The 13,300-nt window shown below is 39.2% G+C and overlaps 1 protein-coding gene across 10 annotated transcripts in view; it reads right to left on the bottom strand.

Annotated features, from left to right (window-relative positions):
- Positions 1–3,630: 3,630 nt before the first annotated feature.
- The window catches only part of ARFIP1 (ARF interacting protein 1), an 89,412-nt gene continuing 79,742 nt past the window's right edge, over positions 3,631–13,300 (bottom strand). For 8 of the 10 annotated variants that reach the window (XM_073341364.1, XM_073341366.1, XM_073341365.1 and 5 more), the window contains one exon: positions 3,631–4,184. In XM_073341364.1, coding sequence (XP_073197465.1) covers positions 4,029–4,184 — 156 coding nt within the window. In that variant the 3' untranslated portion in view covers positions 3,631–4,028. The other 2 variants (XM_073341370.1, XM_073341369.1) reach the window with 2 other exon arrangements.

Genomic DNA, 13,300 nt, shown 5'->3' with positions numbered 1-13,300 from the left:
AAGCGAACTCGTGTCATATGCGTTACTAGAGTCGATATAGTCGGAGTCCTCATTGTCACTTTGGATCATAAGGAATAACTCGACTGCCAAATGTGACGTGCTGGCGAGACTCGTCAGCATACTGCTCAGCAGTTTGGGCTCCATTCCTGCAGACCGAAAGGGAAGACAGAGCGCGCAGTACAAAAAATGTTGAAAGTACACCAAATATGGATGGAAGCACAGGGATTGCTGGGATGCGAACTGATGAATCACGGGGTGTTGCGACAGGACCCAGAATGCCTGGCACCCCCTACCCCCTTCTGGTGCTGTGGCTTGTGGAAGAGGTGCTCTGTGGGATAGCTGCCCATAATGCACCGCTTCCAATGCTGCTGCAGGGGCACGCCAGTGCGCTTGCAGCTGTCAGTGTGGACAGACTGCAGCACCTTCCCTACTGCGCTCTCCAAGTGTGGGTTTAACTCAAAGTCCTCTACATCTGCAAGTGTAGCCATGCCCTTAGGCCTGGTCTACGTTACACAGTTAAATCAACTTAAGCCACCTTGCATCAAACTAGCTGTGGAGGAGTCTTTGCTTAAATTTGGCTCCAGGGGATATAAGTGCCTCTGTACGCCAATTCAGTGACACCATCTCCCCAAGCAGCAGAGTCACGGTCAATGTAATTAGTGCCACCTTGGACATGCAGTGCCACCTTAGACATGGAATTGCTCATGTCAGCTATTACTGGCTTTCAGGAGCTGTCCCACAATGCCCCACACTGACAGACAATACAATCAATACAAGCACTCCTGGTGAGGTTGTGCACAATTTAATAACTGTGGTGACTGTATGCTGACATAAATTAGGTTGACAATTTTGTAGTGTAGACATAGCCACAGAGGTGTACAGCATCTATATAAGGAGTACTAGTGGCACCTTAGAGACTAACCAATTTATTTGAGCAGTGTAGCTCACGAAAGCTTATGCTCAAATAAATTGGTTAGTCTCTAAGGTGCCACAAGTACTCCTGTTCTTTTTGCGAATACAGACTAACACGGCTGCTACTCTGAAAGCATCTATATAGGTACTTATTAGCTCCTATAACTCTAGTATCTGAACGCCTGGATAAATAAGAGTATGGAATGCCAAATGCAAGTATTAAGAAAACAATCAGCAAGATACACCTATAGGAAACTCTCTTATCAGAAGAATTAGAATTAGTTGGGCTGTAAATATTAGTTTTGAATACAAAACACATCAGCTTCGTGACCCATTCCATGAGTAGGAAATGGCCCACCTTGATTATCATACACATTGTGAAGAGAGTGGTCACTTTGGATGGGCTATTACCAGCAGGAGAGTGAGTTTGGGGGGCGGGGGGGCGGGCGGAGGGTGAGAAAACCTGGATTTGTGCTGGAAATGGCCCAACTTGATGATCACTTTAGATAAGCTATTACCAGCAGGACAGTGGGGTGGGAGGAGGTATTGTTTCATGGTCTGTGTGTATATAATGTCTTCTGCAGTTTCCATGGTATGCATCCGATGAAGTGAGCTGTAGCTCACGAAAGCTCATGCTCAAATAAATTGGTTAGTCTCTAAGGTGCCACAAGTACTCCTTTTCTTTTTGCAAAGACAGATTAACATGGCTGTTACTCTGAAACCAAACATTCCATGAGTAATACATAGAATGAGTTAAGGGAGTGCAGGAAGAAAGTAAAATTAATACTGATGTAATATTTGGAATGTCTTATCTAGCAATTCAATATCCAAGCACAACTAACAGCAATACTAGCAGTTAATGGTCTTGCCTTCGGAGGCAAGATAAAGAACAGGAATTTAAACAGAGTTTGCACTCACCATTTCTGCCCAGTTATTTCCTCCCAGGCCAGGGTTATGCTGATGCAGTACAAGTTTCAGCCTTAAAAATCCAATTCAGGTGAGGGAGATATACTGAGAGGTGTATTTTAGAAGAATTATTTTTCCTTTACTGCCCTCATAGCTGGCATTCAAGTACCAGCGTAGGAGTCTACAACCTTCATGTCTCTGCTCTCTCTCTGCCCTCAATGAGTCTCCTGTGCAGTCACATGGCTATTTGCAAAAGACACTTCTCCTGCACAGTCACACTCACACACAAATCCAATGCTGTTAGAGGTCGTGGACTTTATAGCAAAAGTGCTCCAGTCCCAAAAAGAAGGAAGCACTGGAATACACTTCCAGTACTATCATGGATAAGTGATAGTACCAGAAGTACTGGAATGTCATTCAAAAGTACTAGGATGGCGTTGCAGAGTATTCTGGCACGACTGAAGCCGTGCAAAACAGTAATTATGAACAAGGAATCCACGACAACAGCAGTGATGTGCATTCATGCTTAATAATAGTATCACTGCTATCACTCACATTTTTAAGTGGCTTCAGCATAAAATCACTGACATTTATTCACAAGTAGATTTTTTTTTTGCACTGGGTTTTAACTTGCATATAATGTCAACTCGCCCTGTGGCAGGTTATAAAACCGTTACCATACTCCCAGTGTTCATTTACTGAAACGGAAGGGTTCACCTGGTGGTTCTCTGAGCTTTTGCTGCAGAGAATTACAGCAGAATTCTATCTGTAGTTATCGACAGAGAAAAAGGTACTGCAGCAAACACCTTTAATATGAATAAAAAATTCACAATGGAGGTACATTCTGGGGAAATGTAAAAGGAATGATTACAAGAGAAAATCTGACAGAATACAAAAATAAACACGGCTCTGCCAGACTATGAATCTAATGAGGAATGACGTAAATATGTTTGATTTATAGTTACATTATTGTGTTAAGCACTGAAAACAAACTTTTAAGAAACATCAGCTGAAAGACACGAACATATAGTACATAAATCATACCGTCCACATAAGTTGTAAATAATAGTCCTTAAGTACTTCATTTTACTTAATAGAACATAAAGCAATGGAACATGTGCAAATGAGAACGCTCACATATACTGACTTTAAAATGCCTATGATAAAATTAACATATATAGTTACATTTAATAAGGATTACACTACTGATGGAGAAATGAAACCTACAAATATCAGCCACATTATCCCTGGTGCTGAAGTATGCTCTGCAGTTAATCATACTGGCCCTATTTTTCTCTCAAATAAGGATCACAATCCATCAATGTTAACCAAAGTTTTATCTTATTCTAAAGTGTAGAAAGAAATATAGCATTATGTAGTATTCTTTCCTTTGTTGGGAACAGAGACAGAAAGGGCTCTCTTGTGGATTATGTACACTGGTTGAAAAGTATCTTATGAAAAGGCACATATCTGTGATTTAAGGCTAGTATGGTATTTGTTTCATGCAGAAAGTAACATTTAAAAATGGAATTAGTATGGTAAGTGGTTGGATTCACCTAGCTAGCCACTTGGTGCAAAGCTAAAATGTGTGCTTAGAAGCCTCAGACTGACAGTGATTCTCGCTTCTTTAGAGTTTTTGTTTTTAAATATACAATGGATAGATAAAGACCTACCTTCTAAAAAGGTATTTGCTGCAATTTCGTGAGTCAATCAGCCGTCTATTACAGCTGTTGCCTCTGTGCAGGTACTGCATGAAGGCCTTATATTATTACTCTGAAAAATATTCTTTTTACTCTCCTTTTTAAAACACAATTACATGAAAATGATTCATTAAAGATGTTTAATATATTCATATATAAAATATCAGATGTTGGTACAAATCATGTAAACCTCCCTTTGGAAATATTTTGACTAGCCACCACAATGACCAGAAACCACAACAGTGCAAATCTATATTTTTTGTTTAACTACAGAAATAGCCATCAACCCTCACATACAAAAGGAGTACTGAAAATCTGAAATGACAGAAATTATGCTTGGGCACCTGAAAGCCACGACCCTGCCACCATATTCAATTACAGTATTACAAAAGGGGAAAAATTAAAGCTGTTTGTGCAAGAATCACTGCAACAGTCCTTCTACCCCAACCTCTTAATTTTTATCAGATGTACAGATTCTAGGTTAAACAATGCTCTTCTTTTCTGGTTTGATCACTGTTCTTCAAGCCAGGATGGAGCATCTACTCCAGGAGTTTTCAATTTGATGTGGAACTGTTTAAGTGTCTGTTCAAGCTGCTTCTGATTCCCAGAGAAGTATGCGGCAACGGCATTGTGGAACAGAACAAGCTGATTGTGCAATACTTTAACCTGTGGACAAGGACAGAGGGAGTTAAAGATGAAGAGGCACTTGATTGACACTTGAGGCTTTAGACATAAGAGATTTATTGGATGTACGAATTCAAAAATTCGTACTCTAAACTAACGGAGAAGAGTTATTCAATACACATTTAACATTTTATACAAAAATCCAACCTTTTGTGATACTATCTGAGGGTCATTAGGGTCTATTAATTCAAAACAATTCAATTCCCCACTTCAAGATTGAAATGAAAACTAAGGTAATATAAGAGAGAGTATTTGTTTAAGGGCATGACTACACTGGAAACTTCAAAGCGCTGTGGCGGGAACGCTCCTGTGGCAGCACTTTGAAGTGCGAGAGCGCTCTCCCAGCGCTCCTGGTAATCCACCTCCACGAGGGGATTAGCCCCAAATGCTGGGAGCGCGGCTTCCAGCGTTTGGAGCCTGTCTACACTAGCGCTTTAAAGCACTCAGATTTGCTGCGCTCAAGGGGGTGATTTTTCAGACCCCTAAGCCAGCAAGTTAGAGCGCTGTAAAATGTAAGTTTACACTCTGCAGCCATTTATTCTAAATATGTCTGAACACGTTCTTGTATTTACCTCTTACTTTATTTTCATGCAGAAAGCAGCATACAGATATGCTTATAAAGTCTTTAACATTAGCAAGAGGCTTACATTCTCTCCTATTAGGAGGCAACTATATTTGTTGATGTCTGAAATACTCTCTCTCATTTAGGTATTATAAGAAATTCAACCCACACTGCAACACTTTTTGCAATAAATGATAAAAGATTTGGCAAGTGAGAATATATATAAGCTTTATTAGTTCCCGAGAGCTACCAATTTTTCTCAAAATAAATCATGAAGACATGGGTTTAGTGCTTGTGACAATCGGACTACAACCTGTTACAGCTAGGCCTAGCAAAAGCAAGATTCCTCACACATCCTACCAATGCAACTAAATTCTGACATGCAACAATCATGCTACTCTAGTTTGGGGCTCCTCTAAAAACAAAAATGGCAATAGCACTGAACTGATTGCTGAATCTGTGATATACTAGGGAATAGGCAAAGACCAAATTCAGCTTCACTTGTAATTTAAGAGGCCCTGTTGTTCCTCAATGACTGAGCTGACACTAAGGGGGAGATTTTCAAAGGCACACAGCAGTCAGGAACTTAACTGTCATGTGTGCCTTTGAAAATCTCCCCCTAGGTCACTTAAGACCCATACATATTACATCTAACACCACCAGTGTATGGATAAGAGTGTCTAACATATACAATGCGAACAGGAATATGTTCACAAAACATTTCTAGGGAATAGGGTTACAGCCTAACATGACAGATTAGTATAGTCAGGCCCTTAATTTGTCATGTAGTGTAGTGAGCAGCCCTTTCTGAATGGACACTGCTGGTCTCAGTTATCATCACAAAAGCATATATTACAACTATTTCTTCTCCCAATAAATGTTCACCCCATAATATACGCATTTTGCCCAGGACCTGTCATCTTGCTTTTGAAACACTAGGTAGTCCATCTACTCACTAGGTAGGATGTGACTAGTCACTGTGCCAGCAAGCAATCCACTAAGTAGCATAATGATAATCAAACTAAATACTTGCATAGATAGGCTAACAATTCATTAAAGATGTCAAATCTGTGTGCAATTTATAAATGCTGGTGGACCAAATCCACTCGCCAGTGACATTTGTCCCCTCAGAGATAATATACATAGCAACTCATTTTTAAAGTGCCTATCTTGTTTTTGCATAAAGAAAAGGAGTACTTGTGGCACCTTAGAGACTAACCAGTTTATTTGAGCATAAGCTTTTGTGAGCTACAGCTTGAAAGCTTATGCTCAAATAAACTGGTTAGTCTCTAAGGTGCCACAAGTACTCCTTTTCTTTTTGCGAATACAGACTAACACGGCTGCTACTCTGAAACTATCTTATTTATGTGACCTTGAGGAAACAAAAAGTCACTTTTCTGATGTATTCTGCTTCATTTGAATCATAGGTCTTTTTCCATCAGAGTGCTGTTAGGTAATCCAGCCCAGCTCCCTGCCAGTGCAGGATTGTTCCCTATATAACCTCCCGCTGTATCATATAATTGAACCAGGATTGTTTGTTATATTGTGCAACAAGGTTATATTGATACAAGTTTAAAATACTTGAGATCCTTGTTTTCAATCATTGGCTACATGATTCCAGACAAAATGCAACAGACAAATGAAAATCTCATCTCAATAGGACAGCTTGCTTTTACCTCACAGAAGTGAAGAAATTCAGGAACAAATGAATGTTTGTCCTTAAGCCCATTCGTTTGCTTATCAGCAACTGAAGACACTTCTATGCAAAAGTCTGAAGCAGGTGTGGGATCATAGGCATCTTGTGCAGACCCACACTCCTAACCTAATATTTTAAAAGTATACCAAAAGGGAGAATTGCCCAGTGAAAGTCTGCAACACCAAGTCTGTCTTTGCAAGAGATGAGACAAACCAAAAAGGGTGAGTCTCCCATTTTGTCACTTCCAATGCCCCAGTTCTTTATCTCACTCCTCTATTAAACACTCCATCTAACTATGGTCTACTTCTTCCCAGTCACTTTCATCTGATTCGACTTCATTTTCCTCTTCCTTGTGTCACAATTCCTTCACCAACATGACTTCAGTGATGATCTGCTTGCCTCACTGTCTTAATGTCATCTGAGCTAAAATCCTGGATCAACTCTTCCACTCACTTACTCTGTCTGGTCTTCACTATACACTATTCCAACTCTAACCTCTCCATTGAGATTCCCCTCTGACCATCATCTAGTCTCCTTCAATATTGTCCACCTACTTAGACTTGTTTGATATTGCCTGGGCTGAGTATTTGGGCTGGATGGGTTTCTGTTTACCATGTGTTCTGTACCATGGTTTGTTTAGATAATTTGTAAGGAGCTTATGGAACCAAGATTAGAAAATAAAGAGAGTCATCTGGGCTATAAATCCAAGTACTTAAATTAATTAGTAAGTGGAAGATCTCTCAATCTTTTCATAAATGTTATGAAATTCCAAAAATCGTTCAGTGGCACAAATCTGTACATTATCCTTGTTTAAAAAACAGGCAACCATGTTTACTGAATTTAAGTATCTTTATAAAGTTCTACTACAGATTCTTTCTAAATTATACTGATGTCAAATACATTCTATGAAGTTAGACCTGGATAAATCCAGAGTAACAGAAATTAGTTTCAGGGCCACACTGTTTTGTTTTAATTCCTAGTATGTTCTCTTGATTTTCCTGTGTATTGTATTGGAAATGCTTGATGCAAGTGAAAAATGACCACATCTATACAGTCTTAAAATGCAGGTTCCCCTCCACTGACCACTTCAAACTGACCAATATCAGTTTAATTTGACAGTTTCTAATCACAAAGGTGGACACGCTTCCATTTCTGAATCTGCACTATCAGATGACAGTGAGTTACGTGAAGGGCGAGGGGGAAAGGACGGCGTTTGTTAAAAGGGTCAGGGGCACTCTGTTAAACAGGAGAATAAAGAAAGGCTACTTTACCAGTAAGTTACAGTGCTTTGAGGGTGCTGTCTATACAGAGTCACTCTCCTAGGATGAAGTACCCCAGGTTCTATGAACTACCAGAACCTACTGGAAAGCTCTGGCTTCCCATTGTGGGCTGCAGAAGTACTGCCTCATGGCATCAAAATAAGGATGTTATAGAGGCAACAGTCATGACTCCAAAGTTAAGGCTGAGTTTTACACTTGTAGCAGGGATTCACACCTCATTTTATGTATCAAAAATGCATCATACCACCCTCCCCCCAAACTACAGCACTTATTCCAAATATCTACACATAAATCCATAAATTTAGGAATTTAAATTAATAATCCGCTGCAAAATCCTACCTCAGAGCCTCACCATGGCGCAGCGGTGACCCTGGCCGTCTGACAGCTATGGTAGCAGAGCGTATGCCCTGGTAGGTCTAACCATGCTACAAAGGTGTCTGACTATCCAATCCAGGGAAGGGGATTGCTTTCTCAGAGGAAAGAGCGCTTTTCCTTCTCCTTAGAGGCTGAAGGCTAACTAAGCTTGAGGAGGTACGCATGCCTGCCTGCCTGCCTAGCCAGTGGGATGGCTTGAAGTTAACAGCTAAAACAACACGAGCAAATGGGTTTTAGGTGGTGGAGCGGAAATTGAGCAACGAGAGGTTGCTAAAAATGTCAGGTGCTAGATCAACATGGAAAAGGACAACCCTCGCTGTGTGTACTTACAATTGTAGGTCGCTGGTGAGGGAGGAAATGTTAAACCATCTGATGGAGGAGAAGAAAAGGATAAGATGCGATCCTGGTTGGCCTCCAAGAAGATGGGAAGATGACATTGTTAAACGTTTTGGACGAACGTGGAGAAGAAAGGCAACAGTGCGAGAGGAATGGCGGACGTGTTGCAATCAGCACAGTCTTAATGACAGCTGAAGACCGATCGATCCAGTGGTAAATTAAGAATTGGTCCTTTCAGAAATTTATCACATTGGGTCAGTCTTTTTGCTTCTAATGATTTTAATAATGAGCCATCTCTTTTCTTTTTCACACCTCCCAAACAACAAAAACCTCACTGAAATCTTGTATATAAGATATATCTGGAAAAAATTAGGATTAACGGTCATTTTTTGCTGCTCTTTTTCATAATTGAAAGTTTCACCTTCAGCAGAGGCTGATAAATCACGTTCTTCAGAATGCCACAAAGAACCTATTTCAAAATGGCAGCCATCTTCTATGGCTTCTAGTGCAACAGAGGCCACAGGCAGCTGTTACCAAAATGGCCACCATCTCTCATTGTTTTCAGTGGGACTGAAGATGCAGGCTGCCCTTAGCAACAATGGCCACCGCTTCCACTCACCTGATCCTCACATTGTTTCTCACTGCCTTTGAAAGCATTGGGCACTACCATCGTCCTTGAGGGCAGCTTGGCATCACTCATTTGAAACAATCGGGAGATGGCAACTATTTTGAAAGATGACAATTTGAGTTTCTCTGAAGGAGAATATTTTATTTTTCTGTCTGTGCTAACAGATAAACATTTAGTTAGGATAATGGCAAAAAGTGACCATTAATTCTAAATATTTATTTAAAATAAAAGCTACCCTTTGCACTAGATTTACGCAACTTGAAGGACAAATCTGGTGTGCATGTACTGTTGGGCATGCATGTGCTGGGGAACATGATGGATGAGGAGGAAAACTTGGGTGTACACTGCCTCCTTTGCAGTGCTCTATCACTGCAAAGCAGCTACAAAATCCATCTCAACTGGCCAGTATAATCTGGATGATTTGTGCTGCTCTGGAGTGGCTAAAGCAGCTAGAGCATACCAGTGATGCAGCTCCTAAAAGTTAAATAAAGTTTAAGGCTGATACTATATATCTTCTACTTTATAGAACTATCATATGGTAGCATTCTCTTTGCATTTCTAGTTTAGTGTACGTGTTCAAACTTTTTAATTAAAAAACAAGCAAATTCCAAGACAAAAAAACTAAGTTAAAATGGCATTAAGTTGAGAATTCATATGAATAAACTCTGGGTAAAATACATTACAATAAGGTCATTATCCCCAAACCAAATGTTAAAAATCTAAGACATTCAGAATTAAGTTTAAACTTAGAAAAAATCCAAATATGTTAAGGGCAGGCCACCAAAACAACTCTAATTCTGCCCAGTAGTGATACAGGGGAGGAGGGGTGAGCATGGGGGGGGGGTGAGCATGGGGGGGGTGAGACACGGAAGAAAGGAAAAAATGTATTTTTAAAAAAAATCCATTAAATCTAATCTGGAACCACAAATACTAGGATTGTTTATTATAATCATATGGCTATTGAATGGTGTAACAATACTGCACGATTATTGTCATCATATTACTGCCTAGAAGCACTACTGATACCATGGCTACACTGTTCAAGGCCCTACAAACACATAAGGGACAGCCCCAAAGAATTTACAATCTAAACAGACAAGGCCAGACACCATTTGGTTGTTTGAGTGCCCTCCCTATAAGGGCTTCTGTAATAGGTGTGAACATGTTTTTACCCATATGAATGTAAGACTGCTTCCTTCAGACTGCTTTGAGTTAAGATTTTACCACTTCAGCATTTTGAATAGTTAAGGCTCTTAAAAGGAGAAAAAAAAGTTCTAGAATTAAAAAAATGTATAATTTATTTCAGCACCAAGACCAACTATATTAAGTCAGAAATGTATTGATTCATGTCTATTCTAGAGCTATAGATGTACTAATACAGCTTAATGTTCCTACTGCATTTGATAACATTGCTCATACTGTATTTTTAGAATTTTCTTCACATGCAATAAGTCTGGCATATGAATGAAGGCTTTCCAAACCAAAGATGCATGCCAAGCAGGCTCTTTACAAGGCAATGACCCAAAATATTAGGCCAGTATGGACTATCGCTTTTTCAGTGATCCCCCTTTATTTTAATCTTCTCTTCTTCAATTAAAGAGTGGCACTTCTCTTGTGGTATAAAGAGAAGACAGGAAATGGCATACTCCAATTAATAAGGGGCTTACCAAAGCAGCATGTAACCATGTCTTTGCAACTATTTGATAATAGTATTATGCAGACTGTTCCATCATCTTAGCATTTGAAAGTTCTGCAGTTGTTCTTAGTCTCCTATATGGTATCCTGAGCTAACAAGTGAAGCAATGGGGTAGCAAAGATTCTCTTACAGCCTTACTCTGGGACAGATACAGACTGAGTCATAGTTTGACTAGTTGTAAAATCTGTTAGAGTTCTAGTGACACCCAAATGTTCCTTTGGTAAGACAGGTTTAATGATGTCTCAGCTTTCATAACTACAATGGGAAAATAACCTAAAAGACATAGGTTACCATTTAAATCAAAAGGAAATCGAATTAGAGTGCAGTAATCTCTCTGGATTTCAAGAACATTTCTTCAAACTTTGTTCTTCAGGGCTACCAAATTTATTCTGTGTCGAGCTCAAAGTACTATTTTAGCCTCAAGTTCTATTCCGGTGAAATACTAGTAACATTACATTTTCCAGTATCACATACAGGACACGTACTAGTTGCAGCAGAAGCTCCTTTGTTTTTCCTGATAAAAATCCCATCCGCACAGATTGACATGAAAGGAGAGTGGTGATTTAAGATGGATTCATTGGAAGAGTACCATTCTTATATGCTCTGTGATTTAGGAACCTTCCATTAAATCCCAGGAAGCACAACAAGAAATAAGAGTCGTTACATAAAAATGAAGGAAACGAGGAATTATATACAGACAAAGCTACAGGCTGGAAAAATGGATTCCTATCACAGCAAGTAGCCGTAATCCTGTTTTGGCTTCTTTTCAATGACCCCATAGAGAGATAGTAGATTTAGAAAACAAAGACGATGTTAGGAGATGGGCCTAAAGATGTATTTAAAATGACATCTCATTATGGCTGTTTTGATTATGAAAGGTACCCTAGAGGCCTCCATTTTCGAATGGTAGCTATAAAAGTCCTAGAGTAAATATTTTGAAGCTTCCAATGCCATGTAGTTGAGAAATACCCAACAGTGCTAAGACTACTAAGCACACAAGAGCAGTTTTTAAAAATCCCTTTTTAAACATAAAAAGCCTTGAGCCAAACCTCTCTCAAAGCTCAAGATAAATCAAGACCGATTGCCAGATTTTACAATTTATGTAGGAAATTGTCCATTTTGAGCCAAACCATTAGTCCTTAAATCTATGTGCAAATTCCACTTATATTTGTTGAAAACGTACAGAAAGATTTCACTAATTTTCAAAAAAAAACCTTATTAGCACATATTTTCTAAAACTAAATTTTTTTTTTAGAGATTACCTCAGTTAAATTTAAAATACAGTGCTGCTGTTTTAGTGTTTAAATAGCTATTTATGTATAAATGTTTATTTTTATGGCAGCAGTACAGAACTCAGGAACTGTGTACTATGCTAGTAAGAAAAAAAATGTACAACTCGAACTATCATAAGAACAAAATATCTACTACGTAGGAAGCACTGGAGCTCAAATTCTGGTACTAGATCTTGTGTCCAGGAGGTAAGGATGTATTCCCTGTATAGAGGTTGTATTTAGTCAATGAAGGAGTCTCCTTCCCCCAACCCCAAATCCTATCCAACCCATACAAGCCCAGAAATTACTTTGGCCTTTTTACTGCAGAACAGAATAGGGCTTCCTTAACAGATTGCAAGTCTCCCGGCTCCAGTGCAGGGTTAACTACAAGGTATCACAAGGCAATTCTCTTCTTCCCTATTTCCAATCCAAAGGCTGTTTGCAGTTTCCTCCACAGTTCTCAGCCCTATTGAGTTATTTGTCCCCCTTACTATAGTAGCAGGAATCAGCGGCTTGTGGGGACAGATTTGGGGACTGCAGGCTGCAACTGCCAATATAATTCTGCTGTTAATCAAGACTCCCCAAAGGAAGAATTCATTAGGGGGTCTCTGCAATATTCCGTTTCATAAAAAAACAAGGTGCCAGTAAATGGACTCTTGTGGGTCAATTAAATCTCAAGATTATTCCAACTCCACATTAGATTGGCTGTGTTTGTTAAACTGCACGTGTGGTGTGTTTATGCAACTTGCATTTACACAACCATGAAAATTGCAATTTGATATGGGTATAAAAATGCAAAAGTTCAAAGGAAAAATTTTAACAAGGGCTACCTTCAGCTGTTTTTAAAGTCATACATCAATAGCTCCCCTATAAAACTTAAATAATTTCAACGAGAAAAAAAAAAGCAAAAAGCCAAACTATATCCATTACATTAAGCCCTTAATCAAAGACGTAACAGGAAACAATGAAAGAAAATTATCTCAGTGCACTAGTTTGCAGAAACAAACATTTATCTCCAGTTTCCAGATCAGCATACACTGAAAGTTCAGCTCTTCTGAGAACTAACAGTTTAGTATCTGCATTAACGTTGGGATCTGAGCATCTGATTGCTTCAAGAACATAAACTATAGCATAGTTCTTTCATTTGCAAATAATGTATCAGACACTTAATGGGCTAGGTGCTCATCTGATATTAACAGGAAAAACTCCGATAACACTGATTTTCAACAGCTGATGATCTGGCCCGTTAAGGGT

This window comes from Lepidochelys kempii, chromosome 4 (genome assembly GCF_965140265.1).
Source record: "Lepidochelys kempii isolate rLepKem1 chromosome 4, rLepKem1.hap2, whole genome shotgun sequence".
Taxonomy (NCBI): Eukaryota; Metazoa; Chordata; order Testudines; family Cheloniidae; genus Lepidochelys; species Lepidochelys kempii.
The sequence above is the reverse complement of the archived record's forward strand: the minus strand, read 5'-3'. Positions and strand labels throughout refer to the sequence as shown.